The sequence below is a fragment of the Oncorhynchus clarkii genome, chromosome 3, assembly GCF_045791955.1.
Source record: "Oncorhynchus clarkii lewisi isolate Uvic-CL-2024 chromosome 3, UVic_Ocla_1.0, whole genome shotgun sequence".
Classification (NCBI taxonomy): domain Eukaryota; kingdom Metazoa; phylum Chordata; class Actinopteri; order Salmoniformes; family Salmonidae; genus Oncorhynchus; species Oncorhynchus clarkii.
The window spans coordinates 68,128,189-68,153,298 of NC_092149.1; the positions used below are offsets into that span (position 1 = coordinate 68,128,189).

Genomic DNA, 25,110 nt, shown 5'->3' on the forward strand with positions numbered 1-25,110 from the left:
TATCTCCTGTTGACTATGTCTCTCTGTCTCTTTCACTCTCCTCCTGTAGACTAAACAAAGAGAAAGTAGACCCTGGTCGCAACAGCATGTGACACACTGCTTTCACACATGTGAACAGACAGACAGACAGACAGACAGACAGACAGACAGACAGACAGACAGACAGACAGACAAAGGCAACATATTTTCATTACATAATTCTTCAGAGAAGTGTTCCACAGGAGAACATTAATACCTAATGTTTATAGTAGTGTCGACCTGGAGGATGAGTAACCATGTCTGGGGTTTGACGTTAGATCCTGTGATAATACATCAGGCTTTGTCTCAGTGGGCTGATACATTGTTGAGTTGCACAGAGAGATGATCTGGTCAGTCAGATTGGTGACTGATCATTTCTTATTATCCTTCCCTCCGTGTATGAATTACACTAAGCCAGCCGCCAGACCTGACTGACTTCTCACCCTCATCTCCATACTAACAATGGCGGGGGGTTAACCTTTTAACCTTGTGTGTGTGCGTGTCATGGGGGGGTAGGAGTTAACCTTTAACCCCATGGGAAATACAGCCAAGCTCAAAACTTGTTTAGCCCACAACACCCTCATCTAGGCCTATACACCCCTCTGCATCTCCACCCCCAGCTACGCACTACTTCTCTCTTTCAATCTCCCATTTCTCTCTTTATCTCCATCTCCTTCTCTCTCTCTCTTTCTCTCTCCAGCTCTCTCCAACTACAACAGACTCTTTCTTCACACAATTACAACACTCCCATATTGATCAGCTCGTGTGTATTATATCAGACCAGGCAGCAATAAAATTGGGAACACTATGTATACTATAACCTAATCCACATACAAAGTGATTACTTTGAGGTGTGCATCATCCAGAGGTGATGTGTGCTGAACGCGGAACGAGGGAGAGTTCGGTTTGTTGTCTGAAAAGTCTGAAAAAGTCTTGTGTTGAAAAAGTTTGGTTACTAGCTACCTTTTGAATTTGGATTCTGCGACGTGGTTAGTATCATTTGCTGGGACAACTACAGGTATATCTGTCAAAGGATCCTGACAACCAAAACAAAAGTTTGAAGAGCTGCTTAGCGTAACAGCTAGCCTAGCTGCTAACTAGCTATCAAGCTAGCAAGATTTCCTTGACAGCTTGAACACAGCCCACGACACGGTTAGCCCTTGTCTCCTGCTTGTGGCTGTCTAAATCCTTGCTGTTTGTTTCTGTTTAAATCTGCCCTGAGACCTGCCCTGTCTGGGACTGAGTGGGACTACCAGCGTTAGCCTACATTGCTAACATGGAGTCATGGAGAGGACAGTGTTTCTCTATCACAGGTAAAGGATCTTTTAAACGGACAAAAAGGGTTCTACAAGCAGTTGTTACAACAACAGGAAAATAGTGTAGCTTAAAGAGCGTTGTCCAAATACTGATGGACTCAACCAACAAAAGAATGGACGATCTGACCAGAGAGGTCCAGGGCCTTAAGAACAGTCTGCAGTTCTCCCAAAGAGAGTTGGATGTCCTGAAAGAGACTGGCAGCAATACGACTACAAACTGTAAGTCCTCTCATTATTAACAATGGTAAAACAGACTATTTAGAGGGACAGTCCAGGAGGAATAACATCATTGTGGATGGCATACCAGAGCACTGAGCACTGGGCCGAGTCTGAGGAGAAGGTAAGAAAAAGTATCAGTGAAAAGCTGCAGATGGATCATATGAAGATTGAGGTGGAGCGCGCCCACAAGTCTGAAAAAAACTGTAACCAGCCCAGGAGACAGACCCAGGCCTATAGTGGTCAAGTTCCTGAGGTTTAAGGACAGAATGAATGGCTGTTCTGGAGAGAGCCAGGAACTTGAGAGGAACCAACATCTTCCTTAGCGAGGACTACTCGGAAGCTGTGCGCCTGAGGAGGAAAGAACTGATCCCAGCCATGAAATCTATCAGAGAGCGTGGGGACATTGGGTACATCCGCTACGTCAGGCTCATTGTCCACTTTCCCTCCCATCAGAATAGGAAGAGTGAGAGAGCCTAGCCTCCAGGTCGGTAGCTTCAGCCCCACATCACACACACACGCACACACATACACCAACTGACACTCACAAGTACCTGATTGACTGACTCTATTAGCCGAACAATGTTCTTGTCATGCTTTGTGTGTTTTTTCCCTTCATATTATGTCCATCTCTGATCAGCTACCCAGGAAAGAGCTTAAAAAGGGCTTAAAATTGCCCATATTAATATATGTATCCTTGGAAATAAGGCTGCTAAAATCAGATAACATTCATATATTGGCCATCTCTGAGACTCACTAAGATAATTCCTTTGATGATACAGCAGTAACAATACAGGGATATAACATCCACAGAAGAGACAGGAATGCCTATGGCGGAGGCATTGTTGTATATGTTCAGAGCCATATTTCTGTATAGCTGGGAGGGGATCTCATGTGTAATGCTGTTGAAGTGTTGTGGTTGCATGTTCACCTGCCTCATCTAAAGCAATTTCTTTTGAGGTGCTGTTATATGCAACCAAGTGCTAACATTCATTATCTGGATAATATGTTTGCAATTCTTGACAATGTGTGTGATGTTAACAGATAGCTGTCCGCTCAAGAGGAAGCTACTCACTGTAACCAGTGCCTTTAATCTGGTTCAGGTTATTAATCAACCTACCAGGATGTTTACAAACAGTACAGGAACTAGATCATCCACATGTATCATTTCTACCAATGCTGCAGAACGTTGCAATGAAGCTGTCTGTATCTGTACACACTGGATGTATGGACCATAATATAGTGGCCATATCTAGAGAATATAACGTCTGAAAGCTGGGCTTAAAATAGTGTATAAGAGATCATACAACATTTTTGTACTGATTCCTATGTTTAAGATACAACAAAATATGTGTTGGTCTGATGAGGAGCATTCAGACACTGCACTTGGTCCATTTCTGAAATTGTGTCTTCCAGTTATTGATAAGCATGAACCTATTAAGAAATTGACTGTTAGAGTTGTTAAGCCCCCATGGATTGATGAGGAATTGAAAAGCTGTATGGTTGAGAGGGACGAGGCACATCTGATTAGCAAACTTCATGTAAATTGAGAAATGATGTGACTTAACTGAACAAAAAGAAGAAACTGTATTATGAAAACAAGATAAATGACATAAGTATGACGGAAAAGCTTTGGAATATGTTCAATTAAATTATAGGCAGAAAGACTAATTCAATTCCCTCTTTCATTGAATCAGATGGCTCATTTATCACACAACCTTTTGATGTTGCCAGTTACTTCAATGACTATTTCAATGGCAAAGTAGGCAAACTTAGGCATGAAATGCCAACAACAAACTGTGAGACATCATATTCATTCATAAAATACCTAACAATGAAAGAAAAGCATTGCAATTTTGAATTCTGTAAAGTTCGTGATGTTGAGGTGGGGAAATGATTGTTGTCCATCAATAATGAGAAACCACCTGGTATTGACAACGTAGATGGAAAGCTACTGAGGATGGAAGCGGACTATATTGCCACTCCTATTTGACATCTTTTTTTTATCTGTGTCTGGAAAATAATGTTTGTCTCAGACCTGGAGAGAAGCCAAAGTCATTCTGCAACCCAAGAATGGTAACACACCCTTTACAGGCTCTAACAGCCGGCCAACCAACTTGCTGCCGACTCCTAGCACCATTTTGGAAAGAACTGTGTTTGACCAAATTAACAACAGACTTTCAGCATGCTTAAAAAGAAGGGCACTCAATATATACTGCACTGACACAAATGACTGATGATTGGTTGAAATAAATTGATAATAAGAAGATTGTGGGAGCTGTACTGTTAGCCTTTGAAATTATTAACCATAATTAGAGCTGGGGCAGTCACAAAATTTAACCAGCCGGTGATTGTCAAGCAAATAACTGTTGGTCACATGGTAATTGACCGTAATTAACATAAACACATTTAGCATCTCCTGGCTTCCACACATGATGCAGACCTGATGCAGACATTTGAACATCTACATTTTAAAAGTCTAATACATACATGTAATATAGCCTACACCTTCACAATAAACCCATTCTTTATTTTAGACTGGTCTAAAGAAGCATGATATGAAGAAAATGTAGTCTATTTCAGAAGAACAGAATAGCATACTCTAAGATGTCCTGATGTTAGGTCCTGATCTGGCTATGATATATGGTTGTGGGCTACACTAGTTCATTTAGCAGACAAGATTTGCTTAGAATTCCATGGCATTATTTTATAGTCTGAAGAATACATTGAACAAAGCTGAATAAAATAGAAAGGATTTGAGGGAGTACGCACATGCTGTTATTCTGTGTTGAGCGGTTAACACAGAAATATTCCTATATGCTTAATTTAGAGTTATTAATGTAACTTTAGTTGTTCTACAAACGTTGGGCTATATGTTTAGATTTTTAATACATTGTTAAGCCTGCATGATGAGATTCTAATGATGATTTGAAAAAAGTTGCTTGAAAAGCATGAGCTCTGCTTTGTTTATTGTGCAGGCTGTGAACACTACATCAGTCACTCATTCACAATTTGACAAGCACTTGATAATGCCTAGAATTTCATGGCGGCATCCCCTTTGTGTGGCCGTAATGCACCCTAAAAACATCCATGCCTTTTGTGGCCAGTGGCCGTTGTGCCCTTCTCCCTGAATGCTGTGTGCTCCATCATGTGATTGGGTCTTTCTCACATGCTACAAGTGAAGACAGGCACATCAGAGACGCTACTGCACGTGTCCTTATCCAATTCCAAGGTGCATATTGAAGATATTGGAAGAACTGTCCACATTTACTTTTCATCAGCCAACAAGATGTGTAGGCCTAATAAACAGCAAAACACTAGCCTATGTCAATCTACTATCCCCCATAGTACAAAAGTTGACCTATTCTATTCTGTGTGAGAAATACATATTCCAAACATAGTCTGGGACAGATATGGGATGCGATAGATCCAAAATTAATATAACCAAAAGCCTCAAAAAATGTTACGCAATGTGGCTGACGCAACAGATCAGAACGTTTAGCTTAAAATGTTGATAAACTATTAGGGTATTTCTTCACATTATAAGCGTAGCAATGCGCACACGGCAGTAAGCGCAAATGTTCCATTATCGGAAAACACCATTCTCAAAGTGACCACAAATGCAGTTATGCATGTAATGCTTTTATTATAAAGGTGCATTTTATGGTGAATAGTATCTTCCCCAAACTTGAAACTCACACGCTGCTTATATATGCCAGTTAGGCTCTACACCCCTTGTAAAGCGAATTAATGTTCTTAATCTTAAGAAGTTATTTGCCCACTTTAGTTGTGATACAAACCTTATTAAAACATATAGGCCTATAGGCTAGGGTACATGAGCTGTGTGACTATGATTCGAAAAAAGTAGCAATAAAAAGGCATTGTTTCTTATGCTGGGCATCATTCACAAGTGATAGGCTAATATTGTCACACATCAGAATATTCTTGATTTAATCTTGTCTTTAGATATCGAAACAGGGGCAGCGGGATAAAATACATGTCATCTTTGTACTAAAATAGTGAATGGAGGACGCTTTTCCCCGTGGTTTATTTTCATACCAGCCAGGTTGGCTATACTCCTGTTGTTAATATAAACAATGTGCTTAATATTAGGAAAGTTTAGAAATAAATATAGTAGGCCTAGCCTATAGAAAGCTGATGGGATCCTCCTCTTTTTAATAGAGGCCATCCAAACTCTGTTTTCTCATACAATTGCATAGCTTATTGAAATGTTGAGCAACATGAGCTCATGGGCTCTCATGAAGTGTTTTGATTAGATTTTCAAATACATTTAGAGTGCCTATTACCAGGCAGTTAGCAAGTTTGGTAGGCTACTAATGACCATCAGCAGCATCAGAGCTTGGAGAAGCCTAATTACCGTGACTAAACGATCATGTGGAATTTGACTGCCTTCATGACTCGTGACCACCGGTGTGGCGGTAATACGGTCCCCGTAACAGCCCTAACTTTGATCTGCTGATGAAAAAACGAACATGTTATGGCTTTTCAACCTTTATAGGTATCTATCTAATAGAACACAGGGGGTTTTCTTTAATGGAAGCTACTCTAATATAAAACAAGTGTGGTGTACTGCAGGGTAGCTCTCTTGACTCTCTTTTTTTCTAATAACCTGCCAATGGCATTAAACAAAGCCTGTGTGTCTATGTATGCTGATTATTACACCCTTTACAAGTCAGAAACCACAGCTAGTGAAATTAGTGCAACCCTAAACAAAGAGTTGCAGTCAGTTTTAGAAAGGGTGGCAATAAATCTCAGGCTAGTCCTGAACATCTCTAAAACGAAGAGCATTGTATTTGGTACAAATCATTCCCTACGTTCTAGACCTCAGCTGAATCTGATAATGAATAAGCAAGTTGAGAAGACTAAATTACTTGGTGTTATCTTGGATTGTAAACTGTCATGGTCAAAACATATTGATTCAATGGTTGTTAAGATGGGGAGAGGTCTGTCTGTGATAAAGAGATGCTCTGCTTTTTTGACACCACACTCCACAAACCAAGTCCTGCAGAATCTAGTTTCATCTTATCCAGTCATATGGTCAAATGCTGCAAAGAAGGACCTAGTTAAGCTGCAGCTGGCCCAGAACAGAGCGGAACATCTTGCTCTTCACTGTAATCAGAGGGCTAATACAGTGCCTTGCGAAAGTATTCGGCCCCCTTGAACTTTGCGACCTTTTGCCACATTTCAGGCTTCAAACATAAAGATATAAAACTGTATTTTTTTGTGAAGAATCAACAACAAGTGGGACACAATCATGAAGTGGAACTACATTTATTGGATATTTCAAACTTTTTTAACAAATCAAAAACTGAAAAATTGGGCGTGCAAAATTATTCAGCCCCCTTAAGTTAATACTTTGTAGCGCCACCTTTTGCTGCGATTACAGCTGTAAGTCGCTTGGGGTATGTCTCTATCAGTTGTGCACATCGAGTGACTGAAATTTTTTCCCATTCCTCCTTGCAAAACAGCTCGAGCTCAGTGAGGTTGGATGGAGAGCATTTGTGAACAGCAGTTTTCAGTTCATTCCACAGATTCTCGATTGGATTCAGGTCTGGACTTTGACTTGGCCATTCTAACACCTGGATATGTTTGTTTTTGAACCATTCCATTGTAGATTTTGCTTTATGTTTTGGATCATTGTCTTGTTGGAAGACAAATCTCCGTCCCAGTCTCAGGTCTTTTGCAGACTCCATCAGGTTTTCTTCCAGAATGGTCCTGTATTTGGCTCCATCCATCTTCCCATCAATTTTAACCATCTTCCCTGTCCCTGCTGAAGAAAAGCAGGCCCAAACCATGATGCTGCCACCACCATGTTTGACAGTGGGTATGGTGTGTTCAGGGTGATGAGCTGTGTTGCTTTTACGCCAAACATAACGTTTTGCATTGTTGCCAAAAAGTTCAATTTTGGTTTCATCTGACCAGAGCACCTTCTTCCACATGTTTGGTGTGTCTCCCAGGTGGCTTGTGGCAAACTTTAAACGACACTTTTTATGGATATCTTTAAGAAATGGCTTTCTTCTTGCCACTCTTCCATAAAGGCCAGATTTGTGCAATATACGACTGATTGTTGTCCTATGGACAGAGTCTCCCACCTCAGCTGTAGATCTCTGCAGTTCATCCAGAGTGATCATGGGCCTCTTGGCTGCATCTCTGATCAGTCTTCTCCTTGTATGAGCTGAAAGTTTAGAGGGACGGCCAGGTCTTGGTAGATTTGCAGTGGTCTGATACTCCTTCCATTTCAATATTATCGCTTGCACAGTGCTCCTTGGGATGTTTAAAGCTTGGGAAATCTTTTTGTATCCAAATCCGGCTTTAAACTTCTTCACAACAGTATCTCGGACCTGCCTGGTGTGTTCCTTGTTCTTCATGATGCTCTCTGTGCTTTTAACGGACCTCTGAGACTATCACAGTGCAGGTGCATTTATACGGAGACTTGATTACACACAGGTGGATTGTATTTATCATCATTAGTCATTAAGGTCAACATTGGATCATTCAGAGATCCTCACTGAACTTCTGGAGAGAGTTTGCTGCACTGAAAGTAAAGGGGCTGAATAATTTTGCACGCCCAATTTTTCAGTTTTTGATTTGTTAAAAAAGTTTGAAATATCCAATAAATGTCGTTCCACTTCATGATTGTGTCCCACTTGTTGTGGATTCTTCACAAAAAAATACAGTTTTATATCTTTATGTTTGAAGCCTGAAATGTGGCAAAAGGTCGCAAAGTTCAAGGGGGCCGAATACTTTCGCAAGGCACTGTATCAATACTATTCATGACAGTCTCTCTTGGCTAAAAGTAGAGGAGAGACAGACTGCAACACTTCCTGTTTTTATAAGAAACATTAATGTGTTAAAAATGGCAAATTGTTTGCGTTGTCAACTTACACACAGCTCTGACACACACACTTACCCCACCAGACATGCTACCAGGGGTCTTTTCACCGTCCCCAAATCCAGAAGAAATTTAAGAAAATGTACAGTATTATATACAGACATGATTGCATGGAACTACTTTCCATCTCAGATTGCCCAAGAGAACAGTAAACCTGGTTTAAAAGAATTATAATAAAGCAACACTTCACAACACCTTTCTCCTATTTCGCCAAGATATTTTGTGTGTATGCACTGATATTTAGGCGTTGTGTGATGTTTTAAACGTATGTAGTTCTGTCCTTGAGCTGGTCTTGTCTATTAATGTTCTGTATTATGTCATGTTTCATGTGGACCCCAGGAAGAGTAGCTGCTGCTTTCGCAACTGCTAATGGGGATCCTAATAAAAAACTAAAATACCAAATACATAGGATATGCGGTATGCTCCCTGAAAAAAATAATTGTTTACCACATTCTTGTCAGGATTTGCCTTTTATATCGCCATTGCTTTTGGCGGGAAAGAGCAAGAGACATTCAACTTTGACCCTGTTGTTGTGATCGTTGTCATGGTAACCTGCGTGACAGCAACCTCATGACAGCACTGCTTTCATTTTTTCACAATCACAGAAGTAAGTCAGCAGCTCGCCATACTTGTAAATCATTTGTAAATAGTTACCTTGTAATATGTTAATTTTCCTGTCATGGTGAGAAAAAAAAAGGTTGAGAGGCAGTAACAGTCCAGTAAGTCAGTCATCACCAAAATCAACAACCTGACACTCATTACATACACATTACACATTACCTTTACTAAAACTTCATTAATACCACATTACTGCATTAATACTGCATGTGTCTGCTTGCCTTCAATGTGCTCTCCATATCAGAGGCTCTCCCTGTGGGCTGAGCTGTGTGTGTACTGTATATATAAGTGTGTGTGTTTGTGTGTGTCAGCAAAGACAAAAGGTCCCCTCTGAATCCTCTCTGCCCTTTATCCCCTGCTTCGAACTGGAACAGCAGCAGTCCCACGCGCACGGACACACACACACACACACACACACACACACACACACACATATATATTAAATTATATTCTTGCTCCTTAATTAATAAATGATGAGGGTGTAAGTGTTCAGTGGAATAAAGCACAGCTACGGCTGGTTGTCTAGTCTGTAGGGGACATCTTAAACTAACCCATCTCTCTTGCTATTTTTCTCCCTCCCTCTCTGTCACACACACACCCATGAAAATGACTGTCGAAAGCATTCCTCACAGAGCTAAAGGATTGCAGCACATTACCAACATATGGGCTATCTGGAAAGAAAGAAAGAGAGAAAAAGAGAGGGAGAAAGAGAGAGTATGTGTGTGTGTGTGCATGTGTGTGTGTGCGTGTGTGTGTGTGTGTCTGCGTGCGCATGTGTGTGTGTGTGGACATGTTTTACGATACTTGTGAGTACCAAGTCCTAACAAGAATAGTAAACCAACTAAAATGTAAAAAGGTGAGGATATTTTGCCAGTCCACACTTATAAAAAGGCTATTTAGGCATAGTGATTAGGTTAAGGGTTAGAATTAGGGTTAGGGGTTAAGGTTAGAGTTAGAATTAGGGTTAGGGGTTAATGTTAGAATTAGGGTTAGGGTTAGGGGTTAAGGTTAGGGTTAGAGTTAGAATTAGGGTTAGGGGTTAAGGTTAGGGTTAGAGTTAGAATTAGGGTTGGGGCTAAGGTTAGGGTTAGAGTTAGAATTAGGGTTAGCGGTTAATGTTAGGGTTAGAGTTAGAATTAGGGTTAGGGGTTAAGGTTAGGGTTAGAGTTAGAATTAGGGTTAGGGGTTAATGTTAGGGTTAGAGTTAGGGTTAGGGGTTAATGTTAGGGTTAGGGGTCAAGGTTAGGGGTCAAGGTTAGGGGTTAAGGAAAATAGGAAGTTGAATGGGAATCAATTGTTGATCCCAAAAAACTCCTCACAAGTATAGTAATACATAGCTGTATGTGTGTGTGTGTGTGTGTGTGTGTGTGTGTGTGTGTGTGTGTGTGTGTGTGTGTGTGTGTGTGTGTGTGTGTGTGTGTGTGTGTGTGTGTGTGATGGTGTCAGTAGTGGCAGTTGTGTCCTCCTCTCTTGTCAGAAGTAAAAGCTTATATGAAACTTTAATGTCAGTCTGTCTGCCTGAACTCAGATACAAAACAAACACTCCAACCCCCTCTGCTGCTATTAGTGTAGTAGTAATGTAAGGTGGTGGTCTGCGCTGCCCTGTCATCACCAGGGTGTGTTACTAATGGCAGCAGAGATCAAGGCTCAGGACTACCTGTAAATACAGGTGAACACACTTCAAAGCCGTGGTCTGTGGGTGGTGATGTCACCATGAAGCACCCCTGAAACTCAGCGGGGGGAAGGCTGACCTCAAAAACATACGTACAAACATGCACTGAGTATACCAACAATTAGGAACACCCCCCCACCCCCATTTTTGCCCTCAGAACAGCTTCAATTCGTCGGGGCATGGACTCTACAAGGCGTCAAAAGCATTCCACAGGGATGCTGGCCCATGTTGACTCCAATGCTTCCCACAGTTGTGTCAAGTTGGCTGGATGTCATTTGGATGGTTGACCATTCTTGATACACTCTAGAAACTGTTGAGTGTGGAAAAACCCAGCAGCTTTGCAGTACTTGACACAAACCGGTGAGCCTGGCACCTACTACCAAACCCATTCAAAGGTACTTACATATTTTGTCTTGCTCATTCACCCTCTGAATGGCACACATACACAACCCATGTCTCAATTGTCTCGAGGCTTAAAACTCATTATTTAACCTGTCTCCCCCCTTCATCTACACTGATTGAAGTGATTCAAAAAGTGACATCAATAAAGGACAAATCTTTCACCTGGATTCACCTGGTCAGTCTATAGCTCTATTTGCACTGGACTAGTATTACTATAGAATGTCCATTATGTAATTAATACCCCAGCATGTCCGTTTTACAGTCGATGATTTGGGAAGGGATTAGTTTTACCAAGCTGCCCCTGTAATTATTTGTTTTCCTCATTCAACATGTACCGGTATGACGGCAGCCTGGAGGCTCCTCTAGACGTGAAGATATTTCACATGTACAGGGATAGCCTAATGTTGGCCTAATGGTCTTCAGTTCAGAGAAAGTCCAAATAATAACCAATAAGAAGCATGAACTGTAACCTATGCAGACATTTAATTAACTGACGTATTTGGTCATTTATCAGTTCACTGGGACAATATCGTCCACTTCATATTTTAAAAGACAAACATGGTACTAGGAAAGTTAATATGTGACAAAAAAAAGATTCATATGTAGGCTACGTGCAACACTTTGTTTTAACAATACATCTGTTCCCATGTTCTTACCCAAACTGGTTGCAGCACCTGATACACTGTAATATCCCTTAAAATACTGGGATGACGACTCGCACAGGATAAGTATTATCAGAGGACTTGGGAGATTGACGAAAACAGTAGGTTTTTAGGGCTGGAATAAATTCTTCCTGCAAAGTAAAAATGACTGACACCGCAGATTCGGACAGGACTCAATTACGGATGTGATTTATGCTTGTGCACAACATGATATTTATTACCTGAGCTCCCCCACTGAAACGTGTACCGTCCGGTTTATGGTTTAGGTCATGGAAAGAGCAGGTGTCCTTTACGTGTTGTATACTCATTGTATACGCACGTACATACACACACATTGCACACCATATCTACGTCCTGTGGAGTTTGGGTAGTGAATAGATGTGATGTTCGCAAACGATTCGTTCATTTTGATAGACTAATTTTAGTGACTTCAGAGTCATGACTAGTTTTTCTGAGTCACTCGTTCATTTTAGTCGTTCCTTTGACCTGCTGGCCGCAATGAATTCTACAGCAGGATTAATGTGCGCTCCTCCGGTGACTCCAGAGACGTGCTCCGGTCAACAACTGTCTGTCATATAATTATGCGCACAGACAAAGTTGATCACGCTGCAGGCAGTATATAGAAGAAAGAAATATGTGTATAACTGGTAATTGATCGCATGGTGCAATAATGAATGCAAATAATTGATTATTGAATGTTTTGATGGACACAGCTTTGTAGAGCCAAAACATACCCCTCTTCTCAACACTCGAACTCGAGAGCGAATCGTCTGGGGTGCACCACTTGGCGAAAGATATTGTGCTAATCACCCCAAGCAATGCATTCCTCCAAGAGTCGTTCACAATCTAGTCCGGTTGCGGCCACAACTAGACCTCGTTTTCAATTGTACCAATAAATCATCTTATTTGTATGCCTAGCAATAAACAAATTCACATCGTTTAAAGCACGCATTTACAAATCTCAGTCAAAATGACAGCTCCAATAAACCCTTTATGGGGAACGACATGTGAACGAGAGGCTTGTATAATTATTACTATTTCGAGTTTTCAGTTCATTGTTCGTGGACAGTAGGTCCTGCGTGCTCTTGGCATTACTGACTCAAATGAACGAAATTAGTTGAAAGATCGGATTCAGTAAAAAAGAGCCGAACTTCCCATCAATTAGGTGGGAGAGAGGGGGAGGTTGTGAGTGTTTTCTACTCCGAGTCTCCAGAGTGTCCTGCTCTCACAAAGGAGCTAAAACAAACAGTGACTGGTCAGAGAGAGAGAGAAAGAGAAATACATTGAGAGACAAAGAGTGGGGGAGAGTAAGCTTCCAGTACTCAACTCATGATGAGTGTTTAGAGTCTACTGCTTCTGCTAGTGGTTCTATCTGGCAGGTCAGCTGACTGCAGCCCACCACACACTCTCTCAGTCCTGGGCTCATGTTCAATAGTCACCCTGCTCCCCTTCAGAGGATTGAGAAGTGTGAGAATAAAAGGCACTCTTAATGACATCATGTGGCCTATTGGCCAAAGACTTGACATGCTATGACATGGAGCTGAAAGCATTAACAAATATGTTATCTGCCTATAAAACATCCATACAGTATAGGCCCTAACATCCAGAAACCTTAGGATACTGTTAATAAACCTAGAGTAGCTTATATTTAAAGGCCCACTGTGCTGGCTGTTATTGTTCAGCCTCCGTTATGAAACATATGCAGCTGTCGGCCTGCTGCATCTCTAGACTACTAATCATATCTTGCAGCTATACCTCGCTTGTCTGTCTAGCAATAACATGAATAGCACAGGTATCTCTTACTTTCTCTCTCTCTATACCCCTCCCCTCTCTTTTCCTCTCTCTCTCTCTCTCTCTCCATAGCTCAATTCTGTCTAATTGTGTCTTTCGCTGCAGGAGTTGGGGGTAGAGCACACATAGGAAGTCTTTCAACACATTAGTGTGTGAAATTAGATTTCCCAAACAGATTCTCAGTTGTCCAGCTATGCAACCCCACCACCCCCACACATGTATACAGCAACTCGGTTCTTCAGAATTCTAGCCAAGGAACATTCTGTACAGCAAGTTGGCAGCCAACCAGTCCAAATACCAAGTAGCAGAGCTAAGTACCTTGACGGGGGAGCTCCTTGTGGCCACCGGCAGGTCCCTGATCCCACTGCCCGGGGGAGAGGCGCTGATCCCGGCTGCACAACCCAATGACTCTCCGCCCCCCACCTGGGACTGCCTGGTACTGCCTGCATTCCGTGGCCGCTGTTTGATCCCGTCCAGCAGGCGGACCAGCAAGATATTCGCGGGGAGGTCGTCCACCTCACAGCCGACTAGGATGCGACATTCGGGACATCTCAGTTCGTTTCTGGAGCTGACTATGTTCTCCAAGCAGCGGCGACAGAAGGTGTGTTGGCAAGGCAGGACTTTAGCTGTAGTGTCCAGCCTTTCCAAACACACTGAACACTCCAGCAAATCCAACAGAGACGACTCGTCCATCTCACTCATCGAATATTCCTTACCGATTATTATTGACGTTAACCGAGTGGGTGTTGGTTTCTGATTTCGCGTTTAATGCACCAGAAACTGAAGAATACATATCGGCGTAGGCTGTTTAAAAGCGCAATCTGTTGTGCTATTTCCCCGAACTGAGCCCGTTAAGGCAACCAGGCAACCCCTCTCTCTCTTCTCACTCTCCCTGCTTGCTCTCCCTCGCGCAGCTGTGCAGATTGCAGTGAGGTCACGCTCTCATCTCTCTCACACACACTCACTCACTCACTCACTCACACACACACACACACACACACACACACACACACACACACACACACACACACACACACACACACACACACACACACACACACACACACACACACACACACACACACACACACACACAACATGAGAAGGAGATGAGATAATTGGGAATCAAACTGACCTGTTAATTCTTTACAATTAGCACCCTACCAGTTATTCATTCATACAGCTAGGCTACCTATACTTGTCAGATGGGTATAGGCTATAGGTGCTCAGTGAGGTCAACCAGAGAGAGGTGATAACCAGTGATTATAAGGCTGTGTGGGAGAGCAGAGCTCTGTGTGTGTGTGATAATGAAACAGTTGTGTGGGTTTCAGAGTGGAGAATGCATATCATCAGAAATAATGCAACACAGATTATCACCAAAAACCTGTCACCATCTTCTGGGATGCGCTCCAGAAATAGTAGTGTTGGAACACAGGTTTATCTTTAGGTGTTATAAATCATGTGTAAAGTCAATAACCAAAGTGAATCAGATATTTGGTGGACTCTGTTAGGAGAGTGGGATGGTAGGTTACTCTACCACAAAATAACCATTGGACGATGATAGATACTCAATAAAAAACACATCAATCAGAGCAGACAGATGTGTGAAGACACTGCCACCCCCCGGACAACTAGAGAAATAATAGTTAGTCTGTCTTTTCTTGTGGACGGTAGGTAGGTAGCCAAGTATTGTTGGTAACAGAGGGGTTCTTCTGCCGCCTGCTGGTGAAATGTTGAACTAATCAATAACCCAGATGTTTGGATGAAGCTACAATAGAATCTCATTTTATCTGTGAGGTTTCGGTTCATTTTGACCTCAATACATATTTTAACTGCTTGAGCTTATTTTGTAAGATCTAAGAGGTTGCTTTTGGACTGAACACACACACACACATTCCTAGTTGCCATCTAAACCATGTTTCTGATTATGAGCAAATCTGGTCTGAAACGACACCTTGGTGCACTCCTGTTGCCCAGAGCCTTATACGGAATAGAGTGCGATTTCAGATGCAGCCTTAGTTCCTGTTGCTGTTAGAGCCTCATGGTTGAGGGAGCAGAAGGTCTGTCAGCTGCACAGAACCGTCTCTCTCTACCTGTCTCTGCCTGTCTCTACCTGCCCTTTTCTCACGTTTAACTCCTGCCCCCGGGGAAAGCTGTGTTCCCCAGATCTGACATCCTGCCTGGCTGATGTTCTCTACCACACACAGAGACGAGCACAGGGCCTAAACCTCCTGATGCACAGGTAGTGTGTGTATGCGTGCGTGTGTGTGTGGAATCATGTAGAGAAAACAGTTACATTTTTTCACGTTGACAATTCACGTTGATACATTTATCCAATACAAATGCTATATTTAACGCTTACTGTACATCAATAATGTTACATTATCATTGTATCTTGATGTATAGCGTTTTAATTGTATGTAACCTATAGGTATGGGCTAGCCTCCTCTCCTCACCCAATGTCCTTTCATTGTGGAAACTAGGTTAGCTGACGATGCAGTCAATATGGTAATGAAATCTGCTCTCCTGTTGAGGGGCATAGTGATTAGAGGACAACATACACATGTGTGTGAGTGTGTGTGTCTCTGTTGGTGTGTGTGGACGAGTAGTTAGAGGAGAGGATCAAATATGCCCACCTTTACAGAGTAGACCTACCCATCATGCATAGCATCAGGAGCCAGCAATCCCTCTGACTTTTGATTTTTACATTTTTTTTAAAAAATTTTAAAATTGATTGAATATTCGAAACATACAATATACTTGCAGTGAAGCCGCTCAACAACCACATCATACCAGTCATCCAACAGATTGCCAGCAGCATACCACCCTGCATACCACTGCTGGCTTGCTTCTGAAGCTAACCAGGGTTGGTCCTGGTCAGTTCCTGGATGGGAGACCAGATTCTGCTGGAAGTGGTGATGGAGGGCCAGTAGGAGGCACTCTTCCCTCTGGTCTAAAAAAATATCCCAATTCCCCAGGGCAGTGATTGGGGACACTGCCCTGTGTAGGGTGCTGTCTTTCAGATGGGATGTTAAACAGGTGACCTGTCTCTCTGAGGTCATTAAAGATCCCATGGCACTTATTGTAAGAATAGGGGTGTTTGTCCTGGCTAAATTCTCAAACCATCACAAGTCACCTAATAATCCCCACTTTGCAATTGGCTCATTCATCCCCCTCCTCTCCCCTGTAACTATTCCCCAGGTTGTTGCTGCAACTTACCTGGTAAAATAATGGATAAATTAAAAAAATCCCATTCAGAGCGACACACAGAAGCATCCAGGGTCAATTCCCTGCTCTACCACCAGGCCAAAAAACATGAACCTGATCCCCCCCACAATTCCTCAATAGCTGTCCCTCACTATTACATGAATGTATGTGTTTATTTGAATGAGAGTGTGTGTGTACAAACACCTGCATGGCATTAGTTGTAAAAACACTGCCACTTAGTGTCATTCAAATGTACTTTATATTATGCTTTATCTTTGACCATCATTCTATCTCCCAAACAGCAGCTCCACTCCCACTTGTCTCCAATTCCACATACCAACCCTCAGCTTCCCTCAGCCCATCCCAATCCCTGTGATTTGCATGTCTTAATACACAGTTTCAACTTTAAATAGAGAGATATCTGTGATATTTGTTTGGTTTCAGTAGCTAGATAACATCTTCCTATTTCTGCTGCCATTATGAAAGAGCTGATATTGGCCTTATCGCTGTTGGCTTTAGAAGACAGCTGACTGGGTTTCTGTTTGCTCTGGCTGTGGTCCTGTGGTAATAGTGATCTGGGGTAAAGTAATATGATAGGTGTTTTCATCCCAGTGATGCTCTGTTGCTCTCCGCTGGTCTGTCTGTCTCTCTCTGTCTGTCTGTTAGGAAGGAAGCAGCTCCTGTAAGGATCAGAGGAGAGGGCCACCGGGCTCAAGGCTGCCAGAGAAAGAGAGAGAGAGAGAGAGAGAGTTAGCTCTTCAAACACACCATTCTCTCCTCAGAAGCACCAAGCACCTCTTTAATCTGCTCTTTCCTGCAGAGGAGCTGAGAGGAAGGGGAATAGAGAGACCGGACAAAGAGTTGATAGGAGAGAAACAGACGGATGGACAGTGGTGGAGTCTCTTTGGTCAGTTCTTGTGCCTCAAGTAAAGTTCAGGGTTCGGTTCGGTCCGTCCTAAACTGGTGCTGATGGGTAAACAAAGCAAAAAATAAATATCACATTAAGGAACATTTGAAATCTGATCCTTAGATAAATTAACCACAATCTGAATCCTTCATGTCTTTTAAAGCACAAAGTATGACACGTAATGCTTCCTTTTTATTGATAGATCTACAACACTGATACCGGATAAACCCCCCCCCCCCCCCCCTCTCCCTCTCTCGATCTCGCTATTTCTTTATCTCGCTCTCACAGTTGGATGACCGGCACACTGATGAAAGGATAGATTCAGATAAATATTGTTAGATTAATGAAATTGTTCTGTCTCACCACATCAGTAGCCTAACCGTACTGTAGCTTCTGCTATCCTACACGAATTCAATGGGCTACCCTAAGAGGAGCGTTAATGTTTGGGGTTCACCTCTAGATGTCGTTGTGGAGTAATGGAGCCACATAGGCTACAGTTCGTTTACCTGCATCAGGTTTACCTCATCTTCTGGGGCGGGGAAAACTTATATTTTTCTCTGTGAAGAGGAGCTACTCTGGATCACCGGGCATGCACACGGCGGACTGAAGACAGAGAGATTAACGGAGGATCTGTTACAGAGTTTTTGATATCGGTGATGCTTGTCAGACTCACCAATACAGTCTAATCATTAGGCTACAGCAGTCCGTGCAGACAGACCACAGCATTGCTCCGACCATCACTCTGTCGTGGAGATACAGAGTAAGACCTGTCCCGTCGAAAACCCCGCTCTACACGCAGGTAAGGCGCTCTGGAATGTAAAGCGGGATTGCTGCAAGATTTGGGGAAATTCCTGGAGCATTTATGCTACAGACACATGTAGCCTACTTAACAGTAATTTTATCTTTCGAAAAGAACAGCATGCATTACGATGTTTGTCAGAAATGTAGCAAAAAAATTGGCAGATAAGTTTGGGAAATGGACAACATCGAAATGTTCTCCAGTTTTAAATAGGCATGTTTTTCTGCTTGAAAGATTTGATAATCAAGTAATTGCTTCAAACCGGAGGTTGGTTGTTTTTTCACATGGTAGTTCATAGTAGCCTGGACCATGTAGTAATAGAGCTCAGTGTGTGAGTAGGTGTATAAGTCGTTAAGTGGTGGGTTATATAGTAATACCGTTTAGGACACCAGGTCTATTACTGAATCCATTAGACCTGTAGCCTACCATCTTCGAGGTAATTGTTACATTAAGGGAGCATGGGATCATAGTTCATCTCTCATCTTCCTGAGAGAGACAACGGGTTCTGAGAAAGCGGCGGGTCCTGGTCCCAGTGTGTGGTTTGTGTAGTTTACTCTCCTCTCAGTCCCTCTCCTCATAATTGTTTTGACGGTGCCGCCTGGCTGTCGCCCTCCCCGGGCCCTGGGGGAAGTCCAGGGCGCAGACAGGCAGCCTAGGCCGGCCTCGACATGCTGAGTCCTGCCGCTTTCTGACGTCTGGAGCTTTGAACAACTGCTGCAGCGCTCACGGTGGAAATCAATCCCTTTTTCTCTCTGTGTCTCTGCTCCTCTGTCCCTCTCTGCCCCCAGCACACCGCCGCAGACTTTCATGTTTGAGTTAGAAAGGAAAAAGACAAGAAGAAACGGGAGAAAGAAGATGTAAATTATCTTCAAAAGCGAGTGTGGCGCCGCGGGATTAAGTGGATGAAAGGATATAGCCTACTGATGCAGTAGCCTAATAACAAAAAACACACAGCATTGGTCATATTAAGAACATAGGCCTATGATTATTTATTTTTTTAAATATAAAAATCATGCATAATAAACTTTTTTTTTGCAGAATGTCAGTGATACTGCTAAAACCCTAGCTAGGCTACTAGGCTAACAATTTAGTAGCCTAGTAAAGGATTTAGCTGGATCACTGACATTCTGCTACAATTTTTTTAAATTATGCATGATTTTTATATAACGTTTTTTTAAATCATTATGCTCTTTTGAAGGTCTATGACTATATATAACAGGCCTAATATATTCAGTTTACAAATTAATGCAGAATTTTTTTTAACAAACACATGCAATCAGCTGATGTAAATATCCCTTCTCCAGATACATGGCAGAAATGTATAATATTATGCCAGATAATATTTAAACAATATGTAGCCTAATATATATTGAAATGTAACAAGTTTTTAAGCAGTTTCTGTGACTGCGCTCATCTCAGTTCCCACTGTAGACTATCATCACAGGAGGAGAGAGTTCCTGAATATTTTGACCTCAGATCAAACAGGATGTTGAACTCCGTATCAGTAGATGTGTAGATAGATAATGATATGAGCTGGCCTGTAACTCATGTTGTTCTAACAACACTATATTCTGAGCCACTCTAACGACCATATATTCACATGGTGTGTAAATGTGTATGTTCTATGCATCAATTAACTTACAGTAGTAATTATGTTATAAACGAATGTGTTTGAGGAGAGAAGACGGAATAGAGGCAGAGAGGTCACTGCTCTCTCTCTCTCTCTCTTCTTCTGTATGGCTGGCTGTTTAAGGCTACAGAGACGTTGTCAGTCCATCAGACCAAATCCCAAGGTCCCATAACCCACTGCTCTGAGTCTTCTTACACACTAGAGGCCAGCCTCAATCAGACCCCTGTACTAGGGAAGCCTGGTTCTTAACTAGGCTACAGATGCCGTAATGATTCTAGACTAAACACAAATAGGCTGACAGGCAGAGAGTCAGTCGTTCTGCTGTCATGCTAAATAATAAGGAATAGAGAAAAGCAGACAGAAACCATTTTGCCCACCTACTAATGTGTTAGAGAGACAAAGAGACACAGTAAATTACCCTGCCCACATACAGTATTAACACTCAGTAGACAAAGAGAGAGACGAAGGAGATATGGAGGGAGACGTTCTGCCCCAGTGGAGGTAAAGAAGGAGAGAGGGATCAGGGAGAGGAGACGATGAAAGACAGATCACCGTCAGATAGAAATCAAAGGGGCTACTGAGTGCAACTGCTGTAGTGTGTGTGTGGGTGTGTGTGTGCGTGCGTGCGTGCGTGTGTGGTGTCTCCTTTTCATGTGCGTTAAGAATTTGTTTTTCCTGCTCTCTGAGAGGGGAGCTGACAATCAGTCTGTAATTAAAGCAATGAGAAGATGAAGAGACTACACCAGACACACATGCACGCTGCTGGTGAGTGTTTGAGTGCATTTCAATGTATGTTTGATACCTGTGTGGTTTGTTTTCAATAGAACTTTCCAGCCAACAAACTGGAAGCAGCAGGATGTTGTGTGTTTGTGTGCGTGTATGTATGTTTTTTTTGTGTGTGTGTTTATTTGTGTGTGTTTGCACACATGCACGTGTATGTGAGAAAGGATTTAGTTGGGTTCTTGAGTGCATCTCCTTCCTGATTGATGAGAGTGAGAAGCCATTTCCTAATCTGACAGAGTAATTATCGACTCACAGTAAATATCATTACGGGGTTAAACATTAATTTCCGTCACATCCTTTAGGTGACAGATCCCATCTGTTACCACTGAGTTTCTGATCAGGGAACTGGGGTGAGGGTTAGAGAGAGATAGGGTTAATGTAGAGGAAGGGAGTTTGGGATATCATAAGGGTCCTGCGTTATGGTTATGGTGAGGGTTGGGGATTGGGGAACAGAGAGGTGCAAACCTTTTTTAAACTAACCTTGGGCACTATTCAATTAAGTCTGTTTACCAGGTTTACAGAACCAACTTCAAAACATATTTTGCTACAAGAGTGAACGTTAGGAATCACGTAGAAAGTTAAACTAGACTGGATATCTAGGATCATTCTGAACATTCATCACTTTAGGGGAAGAATGGGGTATCTGTCTCATCCTGTGGTATTGGTAGAATATTTCCCAGTGTTCCCTATAGCAGTTTCCCAAACTCGGTCCTGAATCAGCTGTGTAATGCTAAGGCAAAAAACAAAACCATGCATTATAGAGTTCATAGCTGTCACCCTGTTCTGACAAAGACACAGAGAGCTCCACACATAGACAATATATCAGGTTCTATATCAATTGCTCCACATCTGTCAATCATTGTCAGAGAGAGAGAGGGAAGGAGAGATGGAGAGAGAAAGAGTGATAGCGAGAGGGAGTGAGAGAGACAGAGAGAGACAGAGAGAGACAGAGGGATAAAACCCAATCCTAACACTACTAGGACGATGCTTTTTACCTTGCTCTCCGCTACATCTAAATAAGGCTGTCGTTTTGGCGCCTACCTACCACTAGTGTGTGTGTGTGTGTGTGTGTGTGTGTGTGTGTGTGTGTGTGTGCGTGTGCGTGTGTGTAGATGATTGCCCCTGCTGCGTCTCTAGGGGGACTTTCCAATAGATTAGTCTGTCTGAATACCAACACTGACAACCCTGACAGGGTCACTAATGACTTAATAACAGTTAATAGTTAGAGATAATTGTAACTGTTAGATCAGATGAAGTTTACGCTGGCTACTATTCACTCTGATTTACTGCTGTAATGGAAGACTATTGTTGCAAATAACTAACGCAGTATAAAATGCTCAAAGTGTTTTACATTGTTCATTGGAGGGTGAGATACATCCCGAATTAAACTGTGTGCCAGGATGTTACTAGAATGCTAAATCACCTTCAATCAACATGGTACTGATAAATGCAGCTGCTCAACCTGCTCCATACTGCTAATTAGTGATGGTTATTGAGAGAGCGACAGATAGAGAGAGCGAGAGAGAGAGATAAAGAGGTAAGAGGTAGGAGGAGGGAGGGATGTTAGAGGGAGAAGAGAGAGAGAGAGAGAGAGGAACAGGTTTAGTGAACAGAACCAGAAAACACTGACATTTTTCGAGGGACAGAATCAGAACCGGGAACCAAAGTGATCTATAGTGTTCCGGAAGAGATCTGTTATTTTGTGCGTGTGTAGGCTACCTGTCCCTCCCCTTCCAAAGCATAGCCTACTACTGACGTTAGTAGTCTAGTAGACTATGATTGAGAAAAATAACAATGGAAAACCACGCCCGCAATAAGCCACGCCTCCAGCATGAGGTGTTGAAAGCAATTTAGGAGCTTTTATAAAAAAAAAATATAATAATAATATAAATAAAACATATAAACTCAACATGTAAAGTGTTTCATGAGCTGAAATAAAAGGTCCCAGAAATGTTCCATTCGCATAAAAAGCTTATTTCTGCACAAATGTATTTACATCCCTGTTGGTGAGCATTTAGTGTCCTTTGCAGTGGCGGTTCTAGCTTGGGCGAACCCCACCTTCAGCGTGGCATGCAAATGAGCAATAGAAAACCAATCGCACAAATGTCACCATATATATGAGGTTGATCGATTAAGCGGCATGGCTACCTGTTATGCGAATGCAGCAAGGAGCCAAGGTAAGGTGCTAGCTAGCAATAAACTTTTCTTTATAAAAAACATTCAATCTTAACATAATCACTAGTTAACTACACATGGTTGATTATATTACTAGTTTATCTAGCTTGTCCTGCGTTGCATATAATCAATGCGGTGCCTGTTAATTTATCATCGAATCACAGCCTACTTTGCCAAACAGGGGATGATTTAACAAGCGCATGCACCAATGTGTACCTAACCATAAACATCAATGCCTTTCTTAAAATCAATACACAAGTATGTTTTTTTGAACCTACATATTTTGTTAATATTGCCTGCTAACATGAATTTCTTTTAACTAGAGAAATTGTGTCACATCTCTTACGTTCTGTGCAACAGAGTCAGGGTATATGCAGCAGTTTGGGCCGCCTGGCTCGTTGCGAACTGTGTGAAAACCATTTCTTTCTAACAAGGACCGTAATTAATTTGCCAGAATTGTACATAATTATGACATTACATTGAAGGTTGTGCAATGTAACAGCAATATGTAGACTTATGGATGCCACCCATTAGATAAAATACATAACGGTTGTGTATTTTACTGAAAGAATAAACGTTTTGTTTTCGAAATGATAGTATCCGGATTTGACCATATTAATGACCTAAGGCTCGTATTTCTGTGTGTTTATTATATTATAATTATAATTAAGTCTATGATTTGATATTTGATAGAGCAGTCTGACTGAGCGGTGGTAGGCAGCAGCAGGCACGTAAGCATTCATTCAAACAGCACTTTTGAAGACTCATGTTAAAAGGAACCACCAGCTTTCATATGTTCTCATGTTCTGAGCAAGGAACTAAAACGTTAGCTTTTTTACATGGCACATATTGCACTTTTACTTTCTTCTCCAACACTGTGTTTTTGCATTATTTAAACCAAATTGTTTATTATTTGAGACTAAATTGATTTTATTTATGTATTATAATACAGTTTATTTTGATTTCTTAAGCACGATTTTCAAAACAGGGCCCGTGTTTTCAAAACACTACTATCTAACCTCCAAACGAGCTTCAATGCCATACAACACTCCTTCCGTGGCCTCCAACTGCTCTTAAATGCTAGTAAAACCAAATGCATGCTTTTCAACCGTTTGCTGCTTGCACCCGCACGCCCAACTAGCATCACCACCCTGGTTGGTTCCGACCTAGAATATGTGGACATCTATAAGTACCTAGGTGTCTGGCTAGACTGTAAACTCTCCTTCCAGACTCATATCAAACATCTCCAATCTAAAATCAAAGTCGGCTTTCTATTCCGCAACAAAGCCTCCTTCACTCACGCCGCCAAACTTACCCTAGTAAAACTGACTATCCTACCGATCCTCGACTTCGGCGATGTCATCTACAAAATAGCTTCCAATACTCTACTCAGCAAACTGGATGCAGTTTATCACAGTGCCATCCGTTTTGTTACTAAAGCACTTTATACCACCCACCACTGCGACCTGTATGCTCTAGTTGGCTGGCCCTCGCTACATATTCGTCGCCAGACCCACTGGCTCCAGGTCATCTACAAGTCCATGCTAGGTAAAGCTCCACCTTATTTCAGTTCACTGGTCACGATGGCAACACCCACCCGTAGCACGCCATCCAGCAGGTGTATCTCACTGATCATCCCTAAAGCCAACACCTCATTTGGCCGCCTTTCGTTCCAGTTCTCTGCTGCCTGTGACTGGAACGAATTGCAAAAATCGCTGAAGTTGGAGACTTTTATCTCCCTCACCAACTTCAAACATCTGCTATCTGAGCAGCTAACCGATCGCTGCAGCTGTACATAGTCTATCGGTAAATAGCCCACCCAATTTTACCTACCTCATCCCCATACTGTTTATATTTATCTACTTTTCTGCTCTTTTGCACACCAATATCTCTACCTGTACATCATTTATCACTCCAGTGTTAATCTGCAAAATTGTAATTATTCGCCTACCTCCTCATGCCTTTTGCACACAATGTATATAGACACTCTTTTTTTCTACT

The 25,110-nt window shown here is 42.1% G+C and overlaps 2 protein-coding genes across 2 annotated transcripts in view; one reads left to right on the forward strand and one right to left on the reverse strand.

Annotated features, from left to right (window-relative positions):
• Positions 1-14,506, reverse strand: part of LOC139402317 (E3 ubiquitin-protein ligase SH3RF3-like) — a 72,482-nt gene extending 57,976 nt beyond the window's left edge. The window contains exon 1 of the mRNA XM_071146377.1: positions 13,927-14,506. Within this exon, the coding sequence (XP_071002478.1) occupies positions 13,927-14,310 (384 nt within the window). The 5' untranslated portion in view covers positions 14,311-14,506. The remainder of the gene's footprint in view (positions 1-13,926) is intronic.
• Positions 14,507-23,074: 8,568 nt separating this feature from the next.
• The window catches only part of LOC139385914 (tumor necrosis factor receptor superfamily member EDAR-like), a 7,600-nt gene continuing 5,564 nt past the window's right edge, over positions 23,075-25,110 (forward strand). The window contains exon 1 of the mRNA XM_071131210.1: positions 23,075-23,111. Coding sequence (XP_070987311.1) covers positions 23,075-23,111 — 37 coding nt within the window. The remainder of the gene's footprint in view (positions 23,112-25,110) is intronic.